The sequence below is a fragment of the Esox lucius genome, chromosome 8 (genome assembly GCF_011004845.1).
Source record: "Esox lucius isolate fEsoLuc1 chromosome 8, fEsoLuc1.pri, whole genome shotgun sequence".
NCBI classification, from domain to species: domain Eukaryota; kingdom Metazoa; phylum Chordata; class Actinopteri; order Esociformes; family Esocidae; genus Esox; species Esox lucius.
Genome location: NC_047576.1, coordinates 27,781,340 through 27,791,189, shown reverse-complemented (window position 1 = coordinate 27,791,189; position 9,850 = coordinate 27,781,340). Strand labels below are relative to the sequence as shown.

Here is a 9,850-nt window from a genome sequence, read left to right as displayed (position 1 = left end):
TTTGTTTTGTTTTTTGTTCTTCCGTGTTGCTGTTTGTAGACTGCTCTATGGTATTGTCAATGGGACAAGTGTCCTGGGTCTTCTGTGACCTTGATGACATAGAGCCAACATGCCTCCAAAGCTGCCTGACTTTAAGAACAAGGCTCACTCGGTGAAGACAACCTGCAGCCAGCTATACAGTGAGCTATCAGTGAAGAATGAAATGGAGAATTAACTCAATTGGGTGCCAGCTATTGGTAAAGTTCCTTGTGAATGTGTGTTGGGTAAATAGGTAACCATATTTTGCATTACAGTGTGTGACTATGCCGATTAAACGGTTTGATATTATTTCAGATATTCAACATTTGGGATGGTTGCTGGGGAAAGATTCTAGATGATGATTTTTAATTTATTATTTTCTCCTTCAGCTGCACCCTCAATATTTCTTTCCTCGTAATAATTATTTTTGTTCAGCTGGATGGGTGGATGAAACTCACAAATGTACTTATTTGGCTCTTGTGCTGTCATTTATCCATTCTTAGTGTGTATTGAAATCTATAGCTCAAGATTAAATGTTTGCACACACTGTATACAGCCTAGGGCAATAGCTGAGGATCAGAATTGTTTATGTCAAACAAGTATTAAGTGTGGCTGTGCATTCAGCATGGTTTAAAGTCGTGGATCTAAAAGGCCAGTCAAGAAAATAGTTTTACGACAAAGTATTTACGTCATTATGTACGGTTTACGGCAATAGTAATTCAAAATGGAGTAACCAGTAAAACATCAAGAAACCTTATCTTACTAATTTGTCGCTAGGTAAGGGCATTATCTTAATCTCTAAGTTTATAAATATTTGTTGTATCACTGGTTGTCAGTATGGCTGATAAGAAACCAGACTCTTTCCATTACTTCATGAGTTACGATGATCTGAGTGACAGTAGCGATAGTAGCGATTCTGATATAGGGGGCCAGAAGAAATCGAGAGGAAAGGGGGATGGCGAAGCCTCTGGAAGCGGCAACAAATCTCCCCAACACGCAACCAAACGCGGTGCCAGTGGAGTTCCTCTGCCCAAACCCGACGAACTCTTTAAGTCAGTGTCCAAGCCGTCCTTTTTGTACAACCCGTTGAATAAACAGATAGATTGGGAGAGCCGCGCCGTGAAAGCTCCAGAAGAGGTAGCTACTGTACTGTGTATTTTAGCTAGCTATGTAACGGTAGCAAGCTAGCAGTAGCATACTAGTACTAGTTTAAAGTATATATTAGCTAGTTATTCACATTGTATAATACTAGTAGGCCCGGCCTTACAGTCAGTATGTTGCTGTGCTATTAGCTGAGTGTTAGTATGTATACTCGGTTTCTCTGCCACATAGGCCCAAATGTGTTCAATGGAATAGCAAAGCCTTAAGCTGGGTATACACTCAAAGCTTGGACGTGCTCACATTTCCTCTGTGGCAAATATAGTGTATGTCCGGCCTTAGTGACAGCCAGTTCGCCCACTTCAACAGCTGCATGTATTGTAACTGTACCCTGGCCCCCTGCAGCCTGCCAAGGAGTTCAAGGTGTGGAAGACTAATGCGGTGCCCCCTCCGCAAGCCTACGCCACAGAAGCAGAGAAGCCCAAAAAGGGAGCTCCCCCAGGGATGGACATGGCCATAAAATGGTCCAACATCTATGAGGACAATGGGGAGGACGCGCCACAGCTCCACACAGGCAATGCTATCTTCCTGCCAACAGAGGAAGACCCATCCGACTCAGGTAATTGGAAAAAATGTCTCTGTCTGACTGACCACAGTGTGCTTTCTTAGCGGCATAGATTCCTCCCTTTCTGGAGATCTCCAAAGTACACTTCAGAAACAACTGCTCTAACCAGAGCCCTCTGCTTTGAAAACAGATACGACCCCTCTCTTGACAACACTAGCCAATCTTGGGCCAGAAATCTAATGGTGGCATCCTAACTCTCATTTTGTGTCGGCTGCACATCTGTCACATTCCAAAAGTAATCTCTCTCACTTTCAGCATGTGCGCCTGTATGATACAGTTTGTACCTATATTAGGCACGTTAAACAACATGCAGGTGTTTGGACAGAACAGGTCTTTCAAGCGGGCTCATTTTGGAATTTGATTTGTGATGTGCTGTTTTCTTCCCGATGTAGACGAGGACAAAGACAAGATGTCAGCTTCAGCTAAGAAGCGTAGGGTAGAAAGCTTCCAACAGAAGGAGAAGAGGAAGAGGGATCTGGGCCAAGCTACCTCTGACAAGAGCTTTGTAGAAGAAGAGAAGAGGATCCTCAGGCAGAATGTGGAGTGATACCTAGATCTGGTGTGAAGCCTGGGCTTTTTGTCTGGGTCTGGGTCACAGTCTGGGTGCACTGAACCTCAGTGACTGTTCTACTGCTCTGCCTCAGACACGCACCTCTCTCTGTGTCCTGCCCCTGGTTATGTAAATGGTCCAGTGCTTGTCTACCCAGGACACCTTATAGATGTTATTGTTATGATATGAAACATTTGGACTGTTCTTCTTAATCCCTTGTATATTTTTGAGAGGCATCCTTAAACAGACACACACATTGCTGAGTTTGGTTCTGTTTTTTTGTAAATAGACAACGAGCTGACCTGCATATTAGGTTCAGTTTAGATAAATATGAAAGAGCCACTCCGGTCATATGACCATTCATCTGAAATGTCCCACTATGTAAACCAATCATTGAAGTGCTCCTGAGCCTCTTTATAACAGGAAATGTGATTGATGGTGTGATATCTGAGACAGGGTGAGGTCACTGAGGATATTGTGGTTTTATAGGAGCTTGGCAATTCTGAATGGGCTGATCATGTGACCGGAGTGTACCTTGGACTGATTTGAGGGAAATCTAAATGTGTTCATATGTTTAGATCTTGAGCAAATGTATTTTACATATGGTAATGTTTATTTTTTAATAGTAACAAAAAGTATGTTAAAGACATTAGATTATCTCCTAATGTATCTGGTCTTGAGATTTCAATATGAAATGGTCAAGAAAGATGTTAATGGAGTAAGTCAAACCTAGCTATTATTATTTCCTTGTCGAACCAAATCTACTAGATGGCGCCATTGTACCACATTTGATACACACTATTTTAACGGGTGGTGAAGATTTACTTGGAGTTGTAGTAACTCATACTGCCTTGCCATGTATTTTACTGTGTATACAATGTGTTAACCACACACTGACAGTTTTATTGTCAGTTTTGTAGTGAATTCCATGAACAACATGCAATAAATGGAATAATTATAGAATACTTTGTGATTGGTTGTTAGTCTTATGTTGACCTCATGAATCGCTATTGACATGAATACTAGGCTGTGTCTTGTATTATGTCAATTAGCAAAAACTGTTGTCGCCTTTAATAAATGCATCTTTTTATTAGCTCTTAAATAATGTTGTTCGAAGAGAAGGGATGAAGGGATCATGTGCACTCGGAATGGACCTAACCAGTTAATTTTTTCTTTTCTTATACTAAGTAATACCAAGGCTAGTATTGACTGAAATGGTATGAGCCATAATCCCCATAAAACCATGCACCACAACAGGAAAAGCGTCTCTTACCAGTTACACCATTCATTTCTTCCATAGGAAGTTTATGGATGCACTTCAAATAAGGTCTGTGTTTTTCATGTAGGCTTACATCTCTTGCTCATTTTTGTAATTGAAAAGTTAAACAGATCCAGAATCATTACGGTTGGGCAAAAACTAAATTGACATATATTCTCTATGGGCTCTTCTTAGCGTCCAATTCTGTTTTCTTTGTCGTACAATCTGTGATTAAAATGTATTTTCAACTTTGTTGATAGTGAAGAACAAATTCAAACTCAAGTAGTCCATAGAGATTACACATGTGCCTTTGTTGAGGAGAAAAGTGTTTTTGCCTAGGTCTAACGACTTTCAATGTAACACATTTTTATGTAAACCTCTTTTTGCAACTAAAGATTGGCTAATGCCTTCCTAGTTGAGTTCCGGTCGAAGCTACTCCAAATAATGCTTTGCTTTCTTTCCCCTTGTTGACATGGACATTTGATACCAAGGGCGCAGCGACAGGGATCTAGTTATTGCCCCCACCCCTCAATTATGACTACACTTTTGAGAAAAATATAAAATGTGACTGTTTATTAATATCGTGTTAAATTTTTCATACATCGTATGCAGTTTTTCACCCTCAATGAGTTTGTTGCAGAATTGCAACCAAATTAGTTCCATGTAGCTGGTAAGAGCATGGTGTTTGCAAGCACAGGGTTGTGTTTGACTCCCACAGGGTTGTGTTTGACTCCCACAGGGTTGTGTTTGACACCCACAGGGTTGTGTTTGACTCCCACAGGGTTGTGTTTGACACCCACAGGGTTGTGTTTGACTCCCACAGGGTTGTGTTTGACTCCCACAGGGTTGTGTTTGACTCCCACAGGGTTGTGTTTGACACCCACAGGGTTGTGTTTGACACCCACAGGGGTCCAGTATTCAAATGTATCCACTTCCTACTATGATTGGCTTTGGATAATGGTGTCTGCTATTTGGGTTTATTATAAATAATGGAATGTCTAATTTAGTAAATTAACATAGAACCTGTATTTCTGAGAATGTGCTCTGATTGACATGTAACAAATAAGCATTCCTTATTCAAACGTTTACAGTCGTCAGTGGAGCTAATATGGTGTTTTAACCCTAGAAAAAAAAGCGCTGTTTCCGAAACTCTTACCTGTAACGGTTCTGTGATCAGAGGAATTCCTGCCATATCAGTCATCGACCGCTGACATGAAATACTGGTAAATATGCTTTTGATAAAATTCCTTCTCCAGGTATGTGCCTGGCCTTGCCTGAAATGTGTACCTGGTCCAGAAGACTGATTTTATCACCAATATTTGCGTACAAATAACTCTTCTCTCCTTACTCAGTGGATGACAAATGGTCAGAAAATACAGATCTATCAGTGTTGAAGAATGTGCAGAGGCCTTAAAAATACAGGTGTTTCACAATATGACATTTCCCTGGAAAAGGATGTTTTGAAATATTCAGCACATTGCCTTTTCACTGGTAGTATTTTTCTTACAAATATTTCTAACATAAAACCAATGACTTTGAGTGTCAGTGTTATACAATAACTGAAATTTCAATGCAGTATTTGTAGTTTACTCGTTTGTAGTGGCACTAGCGATATTTCCATACTAGGTTAGGAGTACAAATCATATAAAATATAATAGTTGCGATATCAGACCAAAGCATTGATGGTATAACATCACTAATAATATAATCCCCTGGCTCTGGCTGTTAATAAGCTGTTTTGCTTTGCTCTGCTGTGGTCTATATTTACGCTCTGAGAGAGACTAGTGTGCCAGGAAAAGGGGCGATCAGGTTGTCAGCTAGGCTTGTAGGGAATGCTGGGTGGTTGGTGCTCCTGATTTCTGCAGAGCTGGGTTTAAATACTATTTGAACTAATTTTAAATACAATAAGTCTGATTGAGCTGGCCGGGCCAATAGTGTTATAACTCCGCCCACCTGACAGCTCCAGCCAGGGTAGAGTAGCGCTCAAAGTATTTGAACATGTTTTTATAGTGTTTGCCAGGGTAGCGGTCAATTCCAATTCCTCTCACTTTATATTGTAGTCATGTATAGCATTGAAGCATATGGGAATTTCTGTGTATTTCCAGAATTTCCTGGAATTGAAATGGAATTGACCAGATGGCTGCTGATTAGCAATGTCCTGTGCTGTCTTTGTTTTCTCTCTCCCACTGCCAGCGGGGTCTAGGGGCAGAGGTTCCCACTGCCAGCGGATCTAGGGGCAGAGGTTCCCACTGCCAGTGGGTCTAGGGGCAGAGGTTCCCACTGCCAGCAGATCTAGGGGCAGAGGTTCCCACTGCCAGTGGATCTAGGGGCAGAGGTTCCCACTGCCAGCAGATCTAGGGGCAGAGGTTCCCACTGCCAGCGGATCTAGGGGCAGAGGTTCCCACTGCCAGCGGATTTAGGGGCAGAGGTTCCCACTGCCAGCGGGGTCAAGGGGCAGAAGTTCCCACTGCCAGCGGGGTCAAGGGGCAGAGGTTCCCACTGCCAGCGGGGTCAAGGGGCAGAGGTTCCCACTGCCAGCGGGGTCCAGGGGCAGAGGTTTCCACTGCCAGTGGGGTCCATCTGAGCCCAGCCACGCCCCAGCATAACGATAGCCTGAGAGCCAGCCTGGCCAGCAGTCAGCTAATGGGAGATCATGTGTATCTCTACATCTCTGTCCAGGTCCTGTCATGCCTGAAGAAGCTCAAGTGGCCGCATCAGGTCAAGTAGCAAACACGTGCATTAGGCAGAGGGCTTTAGAGATACCCATTACTCCGGACTGCCAGTTGTGTCAAGGTGTACACAGAAGAAGGTGTGATATATGATGTCTTATTTGTCATTGGTTGGAATGCAGATTCATGTTTGTAATATGTATATAAAAAAGATATTCATTTTAGGGATAGTGTCACAGCGAGCTGCCGGTTTGATTGCTATTTTCCCAGACATTTTGTTCTCAACTGTAGCCATGCAATTTTGGTTTTGTGTTATTTTCATGGTTTTCTCATCATTCCAAATGGCGTGAGGATACACAGGAATGCATGTGAAAAGAAAAGTGATTCTCAGGAGCATAAAGGAGGTCCTTGGCAACGCTACAGTTTTGACAGTCAGTGATCCATTCTAATTTATACCCTGAGAAAGGCTGCGTGTCATGGACATAAACTTAGTTGCGGTGTGCACTGAGAAAAAAGAAGGCCCATAAACCAAGCCAGGGGAGAGTCTGGGAACAATGGTCAGCCATCAGGGCAATAGCCCCAACAGCTGCAAAAGCCCTCTGTCCACCATCCTCACACACAGTCTCACAGCCGACTCACGCACATGCACGAACATACGCACACGCAAACACACTCGTACGAAATTATACGCACACAAACTCACACACATTTGCATTAGACGGACACACGCGCACGCAAACTCGCATGCTGTTCTGAATAGGGGCCAGCCAAGCAGATGTCCTCCCACTACCATCACAAAGGAGGAACGCCAGGGACTGCGTTGGAACCCTTCCCCTCCTCTCTTCGCCTTCTAAAAGGAGAACGTGTGCAGTGTCAATTCCACTGTGCTCATACATGTGTAAGGAACTTGGAACCACATAGGCTGCTCACTTGGAATTGTTGGTTGTTGCACAGTTTGAATATTAGTAGAGACTGTGAGGAATGTTTCTTTGCCATGTGACAACTGACAGCGTTATGCTTAAGGAACGTCAACTAGATGTATGTTTTTAAAGTTTCTTCTATGACAGCGTTGAGTAGTTCTGTAAATGAAATACCTGTAACATATTACATATTATATACATATATATTTCACAGTATTGCCACTCCACTTTTTCAGACCATTACGAATCATTCACTGCTCTTCGCTGGGATTGTTGATGATGGTTATTTAGGTAGGTCACCTTTTATATGTAAATGTGTAGCCTATACAGTTAAGCACAATAATATTCATGCCCATGCCACATTTTGAGCCATAGTGAATTTTTATTTGACCAATAGGTTTCTTCTGGCTGGAAATGACAAACAAGTGACAAAACACAGTAAGACATTGTGCTGGAGATACAAATTAATAACGTAACTATGTCTGTTTTTAGCCATAACTTGTAATTGACTAGAGAACTACTGCTGTTCAGCTGTTCTCAATTTATAGGTGATTAGAATGCTCTCTCATGGTGGAAATTAAAAGACCAACCTAAATGGTATAAAAACTTAGATTTTCTCCAAAATGTGCAACAATTTCAAGGGGTATGCATAATGTTGGACATGACATTTTTTGTAATTTTTTTTACAGACACCTGTTACATTATTCATTTGCATCTCCAGCACAATGTCTTACCGTGTTTTGTCACTTGTTTGTCATTTCCAGCCATAAGAAACCTATTGGTCAAATAAAAATTCACTATGGCTCAAAATTTAGCATGGGTAAGAATACTTTTGGGTTTAACTGTATGTATACTGTTTTTTCTGGCATTCATTTACTTGGGAAGATAGAGAAGAGAGTTTTAGCTGAAAGAGCTGTGGGTCAGATTGACACCCATGCCATAACAGCACATGTCCACCAGACACATCTGCTTAGAAAACTAGACCACCCTAGATCACGATATACTGTATATTTCTTTACAAATTCCTTTGCCTTTAATTAGGATCAGTGTTATCATATACCTGGCTATGGCAATAACAACATGATCACATTAACCAGCAAATGGTTCCTGTTTTCCATGTTGCACTTGGTTTTACAGCTAGCAGTTTTTTTACATACAAAATGGCATAGTAAGAAACAGAGTGATACAGAATCTAGAGTAAAATCTCTCCTTATAACTCTTTTATTCTATTTCAGTGTCTTTCTTTCCCTCTCCATCTCTTTTTCCTTTCCCTTCTGTCTCCCAGTCTTTGCCTCCTACTCTCTTCCTCTCTTTCTCTCCCCTCCCTCTCTTTACCCCATCTCCCTGTCCCTCTCTCGCTCCTGTCTACGGCTGCCTGCAGGCTTTGACCTGCAAATAGCTGCCCAGACAGGGTCTAATCTGTCAGTGAGGCACGAACAGGCGTCAGGTCGACTTGGCTCCAATGCAATAACAGATGCTTATCACAGCATTTTACTTGGGGGGGGGGGGGCTCCTTTACACAATAAATGCACTAAATCAATGCAGACATGTTTTATTCTTGTTTTATTCTCCTAATGAATAGAGGCCGGGATATATTACAGATGGGCCTTGAGGTCCTCTGTCTGTATATGGTGTTTGCGTGGAATAGACCGAACAGTGGGGAGAGAGGCATAAGGGGTCAGTGAATGGATCAGTCAAGATCCACTTCAGATAAAGGTTCAGCCTCAAGAGTGGTCACATCAAAATGGTTTACGATTATATTTTGATATGTTGGGAGTGTTGGATGATGATACATCCTCTTTCAGGACCAAACATAACACTTGTTGTTCTAAATCTGGCAGAGGAGGGACACATGTCTCTCTGCTTGAATGCTTCAGAACAGTAAAGGCTGCTTACTTGTCTCAGACCGTCGGATACGTCAGACTGGATGCGGTTGGGTTTCGGAGAACTATGAAAGAGTTTTTACTAATATAGAGAAATCCCTGTAACCCCTTTTGTCCTGTGATTTATTCCAGGTAATCCAAAAGGGAATCATTTCTGTAATTATGTTATATGAGTGCTATACAAAGCATACATTTTTGTTATTTTCTATGAAAACACAGAGAAAGTCAGAAATGATAGGTATGCATAAGAAATCAAGGGTTTTAGCCTGAAATGAAGGCTGATACACTTCGTATAAATGATTAACTAACTTGGTCGTTTTCATTTGGTTGTAATGTCATGTTCACTTCATTAACATAAATATCGAGGATTTTGTGAAGTTGGTGTGCAGCCATACATAAAAGTTATTTGGTTCACTCATGCTGCACTCTACATCTCCCGGGAAGACTTGCACTGACTGACAAGTCAGGTTATATCAGGGAAAGATGTTGAGATTTGTGATAAACCATTGCAGTAACTCTGTATTTATATAGGCCTACACAGCATATATATATATATTATTATTAGCATATTATCATTACTACCCAACTGTAGTAGTGCTATGCAATTCGGGAACAAAGTGGATTATACTTCGCATAATGTGTTTATTGCTTCTGATTTACTTATCTGCCGCCATCTGTTACTTCAGGTTGTCAAAACTCGATGTCTGGTATAAAAGGTTACAGATTTTGAACTCACAGATTGTGCAGGAGTTTGGGCAATAGGCTGCTATCACCCCCGCCTGAAAATATTCCAAATATTTTAACTGCAAGTAGCACCAGAGAGAAGGGG

At 41.7% G+C, this 9,850-nt stretch overlaps 1 protein-coding gene across 1 annotated transcript; it reads left to right on the top strand.

Annotated features, from left to right (window-relative positions):
- The first annotated feature begins 710 nt into the window (after positions 1-710).
- Positions 711-3,256, top strand: c8h1orf52 (chromosome 8 C1orf52 homolog). Its single transcript, XM_010902115.3, has 3 exons — positions 711-1,155; positions 1,522-1,735; positions 2,134-3,256. The coding sequence occupies exons 1-3, from the start codon at positions 856-858 to the stop codon at positions 2,286-2,288; spliced, it is 669 nt and encodes a 222-aa protein (XP_010900417.1). The 5' UTR covers positions 711-855; the 3' UTR covers positions 2,289-3,256.
- Positions 3,257-9,850: the final 6,594 nt, after the last annotated feature.